This window comes from Bos grunniens, chromosome 2, assembly GCF_055505025.1.
Source record: "Bos grunniens cultivar Pamir isolate PY7600 chromosome 2, Bosgru_T2T1.0, whole genome shotgun sequence".
Lineage (NCBI taxonomy): Eukaryota > Metazoa > Chordata > Mammalia > Artiodactyla > Bovidae > Bos > Bos grunniens.
Window position 1 is genome coordinate 118785864 of NC_141166.1, and position 16281 is coordinate 118802144.

At 40.0% G+C, this 16281-nt stretch overlaps 2 protein-coding genes and 1 pseudogene across 51 annotated transcripts in view; all 3 read right to left on the reverse strand.

Moving 5' to 3' along the window:
- TTN (titin) overlaps positions 1-16281 on the reverse strand; it is a 276437-nt gene that overhangs the window by 213161 nt on the left and 46995 nt on the right. For all 50 annotated transcript variants that reach the window (XM_086360782.1, XM_086360507.1, XM_086360734.1 and 47 more), the window contains 2 exons: positions 13888-14076; positions 8297-8341 (listed from right to left, as the gene is read on the reverse strand). In XM_086360782.1, coding sequence (XP_086216908.1) covers positions 8297-8341; positions 13888-14076 — 234 coding nt within the window. The remainder of the gene's footprint in view (positions 1-8296; positions 8342-13887; positions 14077-16281) is intronic.
- On the reverse strand, positions 451-8160 carry LOC147378649 (uncharacterized). The gene is made up of 2 exons (XM_086360915.1): positions 7346-8160; positions 451-7201 (listed from the first exon to the last, which is right to left on the reverse strand). The coding sequence occupies exon 2, from the start codon at positions 6957-6959 to the stop codon at positions 726-728; it is 6234 nt and encodes a 2077-aa protein (XP_086217041.1). The 5' UTR covers positions 6960-7201; positions 7346-8160; the 3' UTR covers positions 451-725.
- Positions 10753-12282, reverse strand: LOC147378650 (uncharacterized; annotated as a pseudogene).

Sequence of the window (16281 nt, forward strand, 5' to 3'; positions counted from 1 at the left end):
ATATTTGCATATTCTGCAAATGTCTAGGTGAACTCTAATCACCAAGAGAGCACCACTGGTCCCTTCAACACTAGCAAGAGTTACAATGCTTAAGAGGAGGGATATTAATAAGGAAAATATTTTTTAAAGAGCTAAAAGTAAATATTAAGACTACAAGGTAAAACAAATTATAGAATTAGTTACCAACTGGGGCAAAGCTGGTTTCTATTGCTGTTTGGTTTATTCAAAGTCTGAGTAAACAAGCATGAATTTGGATGAAAAGGGGTTATTATTTCAAGAATGACCTCTACTCCGAGCAGAGAGATTTTACCTTACCATTTGTCTGTGTGGTCATCTCACATGGGCTTCCATTTCACAGTTTACATAGACAGTTTATCTGCTAAAAGAGAATGCATGCTGCTGACATACTTTATGGAGGAGGAAGGGAGATAAAGCAGAAATGCCAACAAGTAGGTAGCCAAGGAGATGTTTAATAGTGCTTGATGCTTCACGGCACAACTGACACAGGTGATGATCCCGCAGTTTAGATAACAGAATATTTACATGTGTTACAAACAAGAGATTTCCACATACAGAAAGTGTTTTCCCAGGGTTTTTTTCAAAGCAGTGTGTTCAAATAGAGCAGATGTATTTGGAAACTTATCAGATCTACATAATTTGGAAAAAGTGAAAGCACTCATCAGTTCTCATCATCACGGAGGCACTAGCATACCGCATGGAGAACTTTAAATGAGGGTGAGCACAGCGCGGGCCTCAGCCATGCCCGATCTGTTCGTAGCTACACACCTGTACTCACCTTCGTCCTCTTTCGCTAAGCTTGTTATGAACAGGTTGTGGAATCCTATGCCACTTTCCTCGGCACTGAACCTTGCTCCTTGCACTAACTTCCCATCTTTGTACCAGTAAACCATGGGTCTTGGAGAGCCACGGACTAAACACTGGAAATAAGCTGCTGTACCTAATGGTGCAGAACAGTCAGAAATACCTTTGATAAACCTGGGAGGCCCTTCTACCACCTGAAATTCAAAAAAGCTGTCTGCATATTTGCTCTTTAAGACTAACTCTTCCCTCACACTGCTTAACATCACTTTGCTTCTCTGTGACATCAGAGCTGACATTTCAGAGTCTCCCATGGTGAGGAATCCCCGACAGATGGCCTCCCCTACACTGTTCACAGCTCTGCACCTATATGTCGCGCTGTCAGAAAGACAAACGTTGCGAATCTTCAGGGTGTGACTTCCCTTTTCCTCACTAATCACATATTTAAGGTCATCTGGCTCAATACACGTGTATTCTTTATACCATTTTACTTCGGGAGTTGGGACGCCTATGACTGAACATTTGAACACAGCGTCTGCATTTTCTGGAATCCTAAAATCACAAATAGGCATTACAAAGCGAGGAGGCATTTCGAATACTTCTAAGTCGATTTTTAAATCTTTGTCCTCTGCCTCCCTTGAAGCCATACTCGGATCTGCTAAATTCAATGGGAGAACATCTAGGCTCACAACCATGCTTTTATGGTCAGGAGTAAATTCAGGAACTGTGACTATTTTCACTTGCTTCTCAAATTCTTTAACATCTTTTTCACTTAATTCAACTTCCAGGACAATTTCCTGAGGAGAAGGGGTCCTTGACGCAGAGTTTTCCAGATCAAACTCCATGACATGCTGGTGTGTTACTGGAGGCGGCAGGGCCACTGCTCTCTCTTGTTGGGGCATAATGTCCACTTGTGCAAAGCTCTTCGCTTCCCCTATGATGTTCACAGCATGGCACATGTACTCTCCCCCATCTCCATTTTGAATGCTAGCAATTTCCAAAGAGCACACGTTACCCACCCTTTCTATTTTGATTCTTTCATCTGGCTCCAGCAAAGATTTATTTCGATACCATTTCACACCGGGAACTGGAAGGCCCTCAACTTCAACAATGAAGCCCAAGGTTGTATTTTCATATATCTTCCGTTTGGTCAGCGGTTCAATAAAAGATGGAGGCATCTCATTGTCTTTGGGTTCAACGGCTTCACTGGGTGTGCCAAAGGAATCAGAACGCCATAATTCATAGACTGAGCTGCTGTCTTCTGTAGGTGTGTGGAATTGTTCACTTGACAGACTGTCCTCGCTTCCTAGCTCTGATGGGTGCCTTTTAAAGTTTTCAGTGGGGTTTGGTCCTTCAGTAGGAATAGAGTATTGTTCAGCTGTTTTCCCTCCTAAAGGGGTGGAGTATCTCTCTAGGGTCTCTCCTGGGGGTGTGGAGTATCTCTCGAGGGTCTCTCCTGGGGGTGTGGAGTATCTCTCGAGGGTCTCTCCTGGGGGTGTGGAGTATCTCTCTAGGGTCTCTCCTGGGGGTGTGGAGTACCTCTCTAAGGCCTCCCCAGGAGGTGTGGAATATCTCTCTAGTGTCTCTCCTGGGGGTGTGGAATATCTTTCTGCTACCTCGCCTTCAGAAGGTGTTGAGTACCTGTCAGTAGTTTCCTCTAGAGCTGTGGTTCTTTCAGTAGTCTTATCCCCTAAATCTCTTGAGGATTTTTTAGTTGTATCTAAAGGAGGAAAATACAGATCAGGAGACTTTGGAGTTTCAAAATGTTCAACAGAGGATGGTGGGGTATAAAACTGATCTAGCTCAGAGATTTCTTCACTGCTGACACTTCCCACATCAATGGAAATATCAGATTCAGGAGAAAATGGGCGTCCCAGGGACTCCTGTTGTTGGCTGTAATACTCATACACAGTGTTGAAAGTTACTTCTTCCACCTCCATTGATGTGACTGAGTCAGTCTGAACACGTTCTGCCTTGTGCCTGGTGTCTTTAGTTTCAGGAACTTCATGTTTTCCAGCAGCAAGTAAGTACTGTGTCAGGGAAGTCTCGGATTCCGTCACCTCCGTTGTATGCGCCTCATCCAACTTAGGAGGGTTTTCAGAAAAACAAGTTTCTACCTTTTCTCTTTCAGTGGTGGAGAAAGAAGTTTCATCCTGTACTTGAATTTCTTCACCACATTTTTCTTTTTCAGGGGCATCCGTTTCTTCCCTCACTTGTCCGTTTGGATGCTGCTGTTTCTCAGTCGCCAGGAAGGGAAAGCGCTGACTGAAGGGCACTTTCCTGTGCAGTGCATCTGCTTCCTGAACATCACCTGTGTGGTCTCCCAGAATTCCAGTGGTATAGGCCTCTGTGCCTCCATCTTGCTTTTGAAATGATGTCAACTCTGGTTCCAAGGTATGTTCTTCTTCCGTTTCACAAATCTTTAAAAGCTTTTCCTCACTTGCAGCTTTTTTCAAATGTGAGATGAAACTCCCATCTCCATTTTTTTCAGATGTATCAGTTTCTCCTGCATCAGCAGATGAGCTCTGAAGTAGGGTACATGATTCACTATAGATCTCTTCAGAAAAAGTTTTAAGAGAAATATCAGTATTTAAAATTTCTAAATTTTGTTCCTGCGTATGTTTTTCCAAATAAAAGGCATTTTCATCACTGCCACTTTTCTCCCTCAGAGTCCTATCTGAAAACTCCTTACTGGAAGAAATCTCTGGATTTGCAAGTATGTTACTTTGCACGCTTTGAGAGGTATCCTGTGTATCAGATTGTATGGTTTCAGGGCTAGGAACTCCCTCTTTATATGGTGTTGTCTGCTCTTGACTAGGATTTTGCTCTTGAAACTCCTTAGCTGGGTCTCCTAAATGAGAATATATTTGTTTCAGATCAAATACAAGGTTCTCAGCATCGGCTGCTTCAGAAGCAGGATGCTGGGTTTGAAAATAAGTTTCTTCTGGTTGATCACCATGTAATCTTACTTCTTGAAATTTTACATCTGCAGTTTCTATTTGAGCATGAAATTGCTTGAGGTCAAATGTAACAGGTGCTTCATATTCAGCCCTTTCAGAAGCTGCAGATTGATCTGTAAGAGCTATTTCCTTCTGTTGTCCCCTTTCTTGTAATTCAGACTCCTTATGAGTTTGAGAAGAAAGTAGCTTTAAACTCATTGCAGTATTAGACGAATCCTGTTCAGTGTTTGGAGACATTTCCTCTGCCTCATGCACATTTGTGTGTAGGTTACTTGGTCTTGATTTTCTTTGTCTTAATGGAAAGTCTTTGTCATCAAGCTTCTTTTGAGGAGGATTCACAAATGGTTTCTCGGTAGATCTTTTTTCTAGAACACCTTTTTCTACCTGTTGTAACTTTTCAAATGCGATGACTCTATGCCTCACCTTTTTTCCTGGGTAGTATCTCTCTTCACCAAAGGGTTCTTCACATACAATGATAGATGATTCTTTTGTATTGTAACTATCAGAACGTCTCTCAGAGGGGATATTTGATAAATAGTCAGTCTGGGCATATTCTTGCACGTTTTCCCTCTCCGGTCCACTGAATTTTTCAAAATAATTTCTTACTTCTTTTCTATTTTTAACTTCACTGACATCATCACCAAATGGATAAACAGTCCCCTCTGCTTGCTGTGGCTTTGATTTTTCATTTACGTGTTCCTCTTCCCCTTCATCTTGCCATTGTATGAGTTCAGCTCGGAGAGGCTGGTTGATTCTTAAGGATCTAGAAGTGCACTGCATAAATCTGGGCAGTTTTTCTCTAGAAGATGTACAAGAAACGTGGACTTTCTGCTCTATCTGTTCAACTGTCTCAGGGCTTTGAAAATACTCTCTTACAGAATATTCTTTTATATTGGATTGGGGAGTAAAAGAACCAGTTGGATAATCATAAAAATGTGCCCTTACAGATTCTCCCTGAATGTGTTGATCTTTGGAATATCTGGCATAAATTCCACCCATATTTTCTAATTGACTATATTCCCTGTCAGTGACAGGTTCCACTGTTAGGTCTGAAACACTCTCAACTGTGCCTGAATTGTTTTCAGCGATGCATCTATATTTCCCAGAATCTTGAGAATTGACATCATTAATATATAGCCTGTAGCAACAATTAATTTCTTCAAACTGAAACTTCCGGTTCTGCCTTAACAGGACTCCATTGTGGAACCACGTCACCGCTGGTTTAGGCTCACCAGACAGTAAACATTCAAGGACTATGGAATCCCCTTCTCTACACCTGGCATGTTGTGGCATTTCCTGCAACACTTCTGGTGGCTCGTTAGTAATGTCAGAAGAGAATACGAACTTGTGTTTTGGTGAGCGAGTCGCCTCATCCTGAGGCGTTGCCTTAGGTTCTGACTCCTCCAGTTGAAACAAGTCTCTTGACTCTCTATCCTGTTCTGGGGTAGGAGTAGCTGCCGTTATCTGAATTTCTACAGGAAAGGAAAGCAAATCTGTGTCTTCAGAGGGAGGAACTGGTGCATTAGTTTTTAACATATGGAGGTTTGTTTGGCCCTCTTGTCTTAGAGAAGGAGGGATGCCTTTTGCTTGGTCAAACACCAACATCAGTTCCTCTTCCTCATCAGTATCATCTTGCAACACTGGGACCCTATATGCTTCCACATCATGCCTTTGTTTTGACTTCACTTTAAGTACACTCGTTGTTTTTACCGTTCCGTATTGGTTAAATAGCACACAGGTAATGAAACCTTCATTTTGAGGAAGAACAGAAGAAAAGGTTAATACTGAATAGTTTTCGAAGGTCTGAGTGATAAAGCCTCGATTATGTGGGATTGGTATATCATTGTTATACCATGTTACTATGGGTTGAGGGTATCCTTGAAAATGACACACAAATTCACAGCTGTCACCTTCATAAACTTCTTGAGATTCTATTTCTTGAAGAAACGAAGGTGGGCAACGTTGCAGACGTTTTTGGAAAGGATTTTCAAAATATCTTGTGGCTTTTTCTTCCTGTTCAGTTTCAAATTCATCACCTTTAACAGAGGTGGAGTGTTGTAACTCTCTCACATCATCTTTTCTTATTTCAGTATCTAATGCTTCACTTTCTTGGATATTTACAATTGAGCCAAAAGATTCACCAGTGTATGGTGTAGTAACTTGAGACTCCTTTTCAGGGGTCTCAAATATTTCCTCATTCTTACTTACATTCATGGTATCTTCAGATGACTCTACAATTTTGGTTTGGGTCATAATGGCTTCAAGTTGTTCTCCTGCTTGGGTAGTCTCATTTACTACACTCTTACTGTATAAATGTTCTCTTGATAGACTTTCTCTCAGAAATGCCTCTTGGCTCATTCTCATTTCAGTCTGGAGAATTTCCTCATTGACAGCAGTTTGAAAGGTTGTGGGAGCTTCTCCAGATTCCACATTTTGATCCATTAAATTAGGAAGGACCTGCAGATCCTGGACAGTGCCCTCGGTTGGATTATCTACCTCTTCCCTATTGTCAGCTAGAGCAGGCATAGAACTGCTTTTTATTTCCTCTCTAGAGAACAGAACATCCTTATCACTATCTTCACTTCTCAGAGTTCTTGAACTTATTTCAGATGATGTGTCTAACAGAGATAATTTCTTTTTCTCCATCAACATTCTTCTAGCCTCCCGTAAACGGTGCAACTTCATCTTGGTCTCTTCGTCCAAGAAACTTTCGCCTACATTAAGCCATCCCCTTATGTCAGATTTACTTTCTAAATATTCTTCCTCATACATTAAATCTGTTTTCCTGCCAGGGCACACTGTCTTAAAGTGTATAGTTCGCATCATTCCCTGTTGTTCCACGTCTTGCTTCTTATTAAAGGGAGAACCAGTAAACCTCAGGTCAACCTTCAACCTCCCTTCTCTCCTTTCAGCTAAAGCTGCCACATTTCCATGAGTCTGTTCTACCCTTTTCAGAAATTCTAAATATTTCTCATCTTGCCCTTTTTGAATTACAAGCAATGATGCAGTTGATTCAGCAGAGCCTTCACTATTAATTGCTAATAATCTGTAACTTCCGGAATCTCGGTCTTGAACACTTTTAACCTCTAAGCTGGAAGAGTGATGATGTAAATCACTCTCTGTTTTTACGACCCGTCGAAGCCCTGTTGCGATAGGTCGATTGTTTTGAAACCAAGTCATTTTGGGAGTTGGACAGGCAATTAATTTACATGTAAAAACAACAGGTTCACCCTCAAAAACATATTTAAATGTAAGTTTTTGGGTAAAAGAAGGCTTGAAATATTCTGGCCAGGAGCTTGTTGATGATATTCTACTCGCGTATCTTTTAGCAGCCGTGGAGCTGTGGTCTCTGTCTTCAGAATCTGAGAAGGCATCGCGGGTCTCTCTTTCTGAATGCTCAGATTCTTCCTCAGAGGATGACTCTAAAAGAAGAGTTCAATTAGAAAACATTTTACTATTTTCCACAGTATTTGAAAAAGTTGAAAATAAATGAAATTGCGAAATAGAAAATGAAATAAAGTGCATGCTACAGATTCTCACAAATCCATAAAAAAAAATTCACTCACCATATTTGTTCGAATAAACGCAACACCATGCTCTGTTTAAAAGATTCTGACACGAAAATCGTTCGTTGTCTGGTCTTTTCTTCAAACTGCTGAAATTTCTTCTTGAACAAGCAAAAATGCATTTCAAAATAACATGTTCCTGTACATATTTGTTTTGAGAGCAGGAAAACTTTGTTCTTTTGATGGCTAAGGGGAAAATCTTACCTGACTTGCAGAGAGTGGAATAAACGCCCTTTCTGATCCTTTTGATTACAGATTAAATTATTATTTTTTTTGGAGAATTAACTATTTAAGAAATATATATGAGAACTATGACCATAAATAATTAGCTAAAATAAAATAAAATGAGAAGGCGTTTATTCGAACTAATACAGCCATAAAGTCACGATGTTATGCAAAGAAAAGCAGGCAATAAGGATCACGTAAGGCAGCTATCTGCAAGCCAGTGTAAGAGACATATCAATGTTAAAATGATGTCTGCGCATGAAGTGTGAACCAGAATGGGGATGTAACATTTTCACACATCCTAAACAAATAAGCATTTCAATTATGATTCATTCATGACATTGCATTCTGAGAATGACAGCTAGGTTATTATCTATTGTTCAATTTAATTCACTGTGATTTTGAAGACAAACTTCTACTTATGATTTCATGCATTAAGATGAAAACCTTTTCTAATACACGCTATTGAAAATGTCTGCAAATAAGAAGTTGAATATGGCTGATAAATTTTAAATACAAAGTTTAAATTACCATAAAAAAATGACTGTGAAATGCATGTAACCATCAGCATATTAAACCAGGCATGCGACATAGTAATATATACTCTAAGAGATATATTTGTACATCTATGTCATTTTTCCTCTATAATACTAACAGAAGGAAGCTCAAGGATTTTATTAATCCTTCAGAATTTCTATTTAAATCTCACATTCAATGTAACAATACCTTTCATCTCCATCTCAATCTGCTCATGCAACATTGCTTCAGGAGCTAGAATGGAAAAACAGGAGGTTTTCATGATTAATTCCATATACTTTCTGCCTCAATTCATGATTCATATAATTACACTTTTCTCTTTATTATAATAATAGAAAACTACATACCCCAAATGCACCCCTCAAAATCCATGCCAAACAAATCAATGAGCTGGTAAGGTACATGATGATGACAGAAAGATTTTATAACATTTTTATTTTAGGTTCTCTGGTGAAATTTCCACTTTTAGTTCCACAATTCCCCATGCCTTTTACATGCATTGAGAAAAGCAGTCCATAAACGATAGGAATATTTCTTTTAATTGTCTTATTGACTGAATACTTGCTAAGAGACAAATATCACATTTAGAAGAAACATGCATTTTCTAATTTGCCACTTTTAACTCAGCTTTCCCTAAAGAATTCAGTGTTTCCTACTAGTAAAAACTCTTTTGATTTGAAACCACCTTTAAAACGTGATGCAAAGTCCGATTATATATTAAAGAGCAAAACAGAGAGTCGTCAGCTCAAAGTTGCTTTTATTATATAAGGAAAAGTCACAGCCTTTAGACACAATCATCTTGGGGTGGCTTCTGGAGGAATCAGATATCCAGGTACCGCTCTCATTCTTCTGTCTGCGTGACACAAGTCTGCAGGTCTGCTGCCCTGGATTCTCAGTTCCTTGTGGACTCTGGCATAAAGTTACTGACAAATGTGATGTTTTCTTTGATGATGCTCTCTTTATTTCATGGGTTGTTTTAATTTGGGGCTCTTTGAGTGTTTTAATACTTTTAGTGTCTGAACCAAGGGTAATTTTGTGAATGCTTGGATTTGCGATACTTTTGCTAGGTAAGAATAAAGTTTGGGAAAGGAATAAATTAGCTGTGTTTGTAAAATGTATGCAGAATTTAGAGGAGATGGAATGTCGTTAGGATGAGAGAGAAAGCAGCATGTTAGTCTCAAAACTGATATTTATCTATGCTTACTATGCACATGAGAACTCTACCCAAACAGACTTATGGGGGTTCACATTCCTACCTGACTTTCGTGGCTAACTCAGTAGCCTATATAAAGTCATTAGGGCAAAATAGAAGATGACCAGATAAAGACTGGCTCATATTGGATAATTAGATAACTGTGCCTGATCCTTTATTCTTCATACACTTAAAATGGCTTATCTCTTAATTTTCTTAAATACGGCAGTCTGGACTTGCCAAGGGGGAAAAAATGCTCATGTGCCAAGAACATTTTAATAATATAATCTGCTGGAACTGAGTGAATTGGAAATTCCAAGGCAAAAATGTCCAGTTCAAATCCACTCTGGGAACATAGTGATCAAGCACTGTCATAGGGCACTATGTTCTTTAGGAAGCAAGTTGAAAGGCCTACATTGCTCTCATCTCCAAAACACAGCCAGCTCCCAATTATTTTATTGTAGGAATGGTCCCAGTTGTCACCTACATGGCTTGTAGACAACATATCCAGGTAGATAGTTACCTGTCTGATGACTGTGTGGGTTGACTTTCAGGATGGTGGGATTTTCTACCTAATTTTCATCTAATTTGCATAATTAGACCTCAGTTCTTGAACTATTCCTTTCTTAGGCTTTGAAAATTAATCAGAAACAGCTATAGACCCAAACTGTCAGATGAAGAAAGAAAAAAAGTCCTCCTTCTGATGAGTGAGGATTGCAGATACTTTAAGTGAGTTAATTAATCTGTTTCAAAATGCAGCACAAAGATGGCCACGCACATAGCACTCTGTTGCCCCCCGTTCAGTTCTAACCCCTCAAAAATAGCATGGCTGGATCGGGGAAGAACTAAAGGGCACAGCTCCACAGACTCCTGCAGATGTCCCAACTTCTTCCCCCCACTTTCCTCCATGGGATTCAGTGAAGGTCCTTTGCCTGCAGACACACAGCACAGGATTCGAGTACATGAAGAATACTTTTCTCACTTCATTAATAGTGAAGAAGACAATCCAAGGATGAAAGGAAGACATTATCCTCTGCGCAGATAAATACATTCATGTCCTTCTAGACACAGTGGTGAGTCAAGCACAATAACAACAAAAATAGTATCTTGCTATGAGATAATTCTACAATTCTGCAAGGAGCTGAGATTGTAAAGCAGCAGCATTGGTTGAGAAATGTCTAAAGATTACTCATTTTGGTCCAGACAATGTCAGACACAGTAATAAATACTCAATAAAAACTCAATGCTCTATATACCTTAAACTACTTTGGTACACTTCCTAGGTGGTATGTTTGGTAAACATTTGAAAAAATGGCACCTATGAAACAAATCTTAACTTCCTGAACTCAGATTTGAAAGTTAAGCTTCCGTGAATCTAGAGTGGAAAGTTACATGTTCGTAAGTTTAGCCAATGAGTTGGTTGACTTTCATAAGTCATTTATGAATAGAGTGCTAATTTAAGGGTGTTTTAATTAATACATTCATCGATACAATTTGCATGATGGAAAAGCTGTGTGAAGTGATGAGGATGAAATGAACCAAGTCAGAGCTAAAAATCCAATAGCCATCTTGCTGACATTGTCTTCTCTCCGTACTCATTGTGTACAATGCAGCTGTACAATCCTTGGTCTACCAGCTGAACATTACATGTGGTAAGAGACTGAATATTTCCATTTTGTGACTGTTTCACTCTCTTATATTCCTCTAGCTTCATAAATCCAGGTTATATCAACAGAAGACTCATCTTCTAAAACACAGAGGAATTGAGTCACGTCACCACACTTTACAGAGAGGTCCTGAAGATGTAGGATTATCTTTGGCACTTCACCCATTGTCTCTTCAGCACTTATCTCAGATAACTCAGTGCTTTCTGCGATTTGTGAAAGGGATGCAGCCTGGTGCAACTGTACATCTTCAACGGATGCAGCTGTGTGGGTGGAACTTTGAGATATACTTTCAAAAACCTGCAATTCATATTCATATGATGATCCTTGAAATGACTTCATTTCACTCTGCAATATTCTGCCAGTCCTGCCTTGTGAAAGAGTGGCTCTGCCACTGCCTGGGACTTGGGGGACACTTACATCTCTCCCAGAACTTTGCCTAGCTAGGGCTTGCACTGTATGCTAAGTGACAAGAAAAAGAAAAGAATATTAAGATCTAAGCTTCATCACTTGGCTAGGTTAATAAAATAAAATGGCATGGAAGATGAAGATGAAAGGCATCACTGTCGCTCAGAAGCAGCCTGCCAGATGCAGTGTGCTCCAGGGTGTCAGGATTACACAAAAGAGAGTTCATTCCCAGTGATGCAGTGCTGAATGGATGACGGGGGCTCGCGCAGATGCCGTGAAGTATCTGCTTCCTTCCTTCTGTTGTCATTGCAGCTTCCCAGAGTGATATAAGCACTCTTTTTTCCTGACTCTATTTGGGATATCATTTGTCCTCCCTCCCCCATATACTTTATCAACAATAGGTAGCAAATAGATCTTTAATGATGCAATGATGAGATATTGCTTAGAAAAGTAAAAACGTCAAGCAAATTTGATGCCTGCATGCTAAACAGCTTCAGTTGTGTCCAACTGTGTGTGACCCTGTGCACTATAGCCCACCAGGCTCCTCTGTCCATGGGATTCTGCAGGCAAGAATACTGGAGTGGGGTGCCATGCCATCCTCCAGGGGATCTTCCCCCAAAATAACTAGTGTAATGCCCTGAACACATACTTCAGTGAGATTTCAAGTATACTGGTTAAACCATAATTGAGGACTTAGGGGGAACTGTTAGTAAATGATGGACCAGCCACCATATGCACTGAGACACACAGCAGAGACTCTCATTAGTAACAGTGGGAGAAGCAGGGATGCAGCAGGTCAAAGTCTTTGAAGCAAGCTGGGCTTCCTTTACCTTTTGGAGTCACTGTGAGTGTAGCTGCACAAGTGGCTTCCCCAGCGCTATTGGCTGCTTTGCAACAGTATTGCCCGGCATGCTCAGAGTAAGCATCAACTATAAGCATTAAAGCCAAGCCTGTGGACTCCTCAAAGTAGAAAACTACATCTTTTGTTGGTAGAATTGATTGTTGGTTATGAAACCACTGGATTTCTGGCTTGGGAATGCCAGAAACCCTGGCATGAAATCTGACTGTCTCCCCGCTGTGCACCCTGAGGCTGGATAGAGGCTGGATGAAGATGGGCTTTTGGCCAAGGGGCTCCTTCTTAAATGAAACTGATGAAGAGATATGCCATTGAGAGTTGGATGTAACTTCTCCAAGTGTGCTAAATCCTGAAAAGAAGCATGCCAACCTTTAATGTCGTGCATACCCTGCATTGAAACCAGAACTCATTAGGGTGCAAATTTCAGTGCGGACTAGAATCCAATTCAATCTTGATGCCTTGTCAACATATGCCACTATTGATTCAAAATCACACAAGTTCCCTTCCATTCTCCAGACACGCTGGGGCATAAACAGTCTAAGGAATTTCATACATTGTTCATGAAGGCAGTAGCAGAGTATGCAATTCAGGTTAGATATTCTTGTTTTCTGTTATTTTTCCCCCTCCGGGTGTAAGACCAGCTCTTATTTTTGGTAAACCACATTACACTGTTTACTAAAAAAACCCTCTGGCTATCAAAATGAAGTTTTTAAAATTGAGGAAAAAAGTGAGAGCTGCCCTAACTCTTCATGTATTTGTATATGCTTACTATTACAGAGACTAAGGACTTTGCTGGTGGTCCAGTGGTTAGGAGTCCACCTTCCAATGCAGGGGACCTGGGTTTAATCCCTGGTCCGGGAACTAAGGTCCCACATGCTGTGTGTCACAACCACAGGGCTGAAGTGCCACAACCAGAAGCCCTTGCGCCTCAACAAAGACCCAGCGAGCCGCAACTAAGACCCAATGCAGCCAAAAACAAATACATTCGAAAAATATTAGAGACTAAATTGCTCAGGAAAAATAGTCTGACTGTATAAAAATACTATCTCATTTTGAATCAAAGCGCCCTCCCTTGCCCAGATACTGAGGAAGTATTTCTAAATGCAATTTAAGAACCCCAAGTTATAGAAGAATGTTAAACCATCTCACAACTGAGCCTCTCAATCCTCACGCATTCTTTGAATGATGGCAAAACACATCCAGCTGATGTACAGACCCGAACTCATCCACAGTAGCTTCTGGGAAATCAGAATTTTGTCAATACCGCGGTGGGATAGGAACACTCTTACACTGGAAAACTTCTTTTTTAAAATGTTCATGCTCACCAGATGAGAAAACAAATCTACCCAATTCTTTAGCATATGTTTCTCCCCATTCTGATACATGCTGCTCAGGAAGCATGAAAGCTGGTAATGAGAGCAATACATTAAAAAATACTACGGAGACAAAGCAGGGCAAAATAAAAAATGATACGCTCTGTGATTCATAATGAGAGGGGTAACTGAAAAGCGAGAACGTTGCATGTAACAGGGAAACAATTAGTTGCATTAAGAGAAAGGTAGGACTGATGACGATTTACACGAAATCCTTAGTGATTGTTACCCACATTGTAAGATGAGGTCTATGTTTCAATGTGGCTCTTAAAACTGTTTTGCCATACCTTCCAGTCTCAGAGTGGCTGTGCTTGAGACTTGACCTACAGCATTGCTGGCCACAAAAGTATAAATTCCTTCGTCTTCTGGAAAAGCTTCAGCAATTTCCAATTGGTAAGTGTCTTCAAACTGAGTCATTTTAAAGAACCGAGATGGCTTGATTTTCTTGTCTTTGCTGTACCAAGACACTTTTAGATCTGTAACACAAAAGGAAAAGGATCTTTAAATTACCCAAAGTGGGTGTTTTTATTTACCTGCAAACACAAAATGGACTATATAGCTGACTAATGTTATATTTATCTAAATAATATGATACTTTTCTTTTGGGCATGCCACATCTGATCGTACATGATTTCTTGTCATTTTAAAGAAGGAAACATGATTTTAGAGAAATCCAGCTTATAGATGGGTTAGAATGTTTGAAATTTTACAATTTTAGTTATATTCTTTGTAATTATTTGCATGTCGTGCGATGGAAGCAAAGATGAGATTTTTACACATTTGGTGACTTTGAGAGAAAGCCTGTCCTGAGAAATAGTGACCTCTCAAGGTGACCGAGACTGTGGTTGCCTACTGAGACAGGAAATGAGGAAAATCTGCTTAGGGAGAAAGAGCCATAAAAATTAGAGCTGAAACGATCAACACTCCATAAGGTCTAAAAGAGATACCACTGAAGGCTGAAGAAAAAAACCTCCACTATTTTGTTACCAATGGGCAAGCATTGGAAGGTCTCAACTCATCAGAAAATAATTTTTAAAACTGAAAGAAAGATTCATGAAATTTGGGCATCTTAGATAAATGTGGCTTTTTTCAAAGTAGCAGTAATAATAAATACTAATATAACTAGCTATTTCCACACAGGATTTGAACCATCTTAATATGATAGAAAATAAAAACCCAAACCAAGGATAAAATAATATATGCTGTTATAGTTTAAGGTGATGTGTACTTTTAAAATAAATTAGTACCCTTTCATTAAAGCAATGACCTTGTAAGTCAAATGTAGATTCAAATTCAGTTACTTGTTTTAAAAGCCAAAATCAAAAGCATCTTCTTTTTGCAATGTGGTCATTATGTTACTTCCTTATCTCAGTATGATCCATGGGGATCTTCCAACAGTCCAATCATTTAGCGTTTGCTTGCATTCTTGCCTAACTACTAGTTTATGATGGTTTTCCCCACTTTATAAACAAGTGCCCCTTTTAAAGAAACAAATCTTTCCACTTCCTTAGGTAGCAAGGTAAGATGGGAAATGGTATCCTGACAATACAATTTATAAGCCATGTGACCTTAGACATGCAAGCTACTCTCTGAATAAGTCTTCTGATTTGTAAAATAAGAAGCATAATAATTCATAGGCTATAAAATTGCTGTGTGAATTCCATGACACATAGAGGAAAAGGCTTTATAAACAATACGCACTGTCAGTCATTAAAGCAAGAATAGCTAACCTCACAAGGGATCAGCAATACCTTCAACAACTTGCCAAAAAAACAGGGTCATAGGATATAAAAGTAATATTATCACATAGGATGTAAAAGTCATCCTACAAACACTTGGATTGTTTAGTCCTCAACAGAAAGGGAAGGGTAGAAAGTATTCGTCTTCACAAGAAAGCTTATTTTTCCTGACAACTTCTTCCTTTGGTGAACCGAATGAAGCAGGAGGACAGGCATGGACTGCCTGTAAGAAATGAGCTAAAGGCAAGGTCTGTCCTGGTAGCAGACCCGGTGCTTCCTGCTGGACTTCCACTACCTGCGTCAGCCACTGGCTTCCCCTGGCTTCTGTGAGGCTGCCCCACAACCTCTGCTCCTCACCCCCACTACACCCTTGTATTTGGTTCCTGGGTCTCACTCATTCTACCTCCTGAACTCTTGCACAATCTACCCACTTCTTTCTTCTGACTCCCATCATTGGCAACACTTTCTAAGCCTATCCTTATGAAATGAAAGGAGACCAGCTTCTCTGCTGGTTCCTCCCCTCCAGTCTCATCTCCCACAACTGTCCATTCCTCCTTTCATTATCAGTGTTGCTTCTAAAAAGCAAACCTGATCATGTTACTGAGGGATTTAAAAAAATCTCTCAGTGATTCCTCAAAGGAAACAGGAGTCCTAACTAACCATAGACTACCAATACTTTATTGGTATCTGGCCCTTGCCTTCTTTTCTAGCCTCTCAGCTTCCTCATTACAAGACCATATTTAAGCCACTTGTTGACGGCATAAGTGTTCTGGTAAACCTTTACGACTCTGCAAATGCATTTTCTGTCTGAAGTACCAATGTGCTGAATAAGCCTATTAATTCTTCAGTGTTCCATCCATGCATCTTTCCCCACCTGTCCCCCAGACAGCACTGAGTAGGTGGGCTGTCACAGCACTCACAACCTTGGAATCTAGCCATGCA

What these genes read in the sequence shown, in the direction of transcription:
- LOC147378649 (XM_086360915.1), bottom strand. Translation starts at nt 6,959, where the DNA reads ATGACTTGGTTTCAAAACAATCGACCTATCGCAACAGGGCTTCGACGG.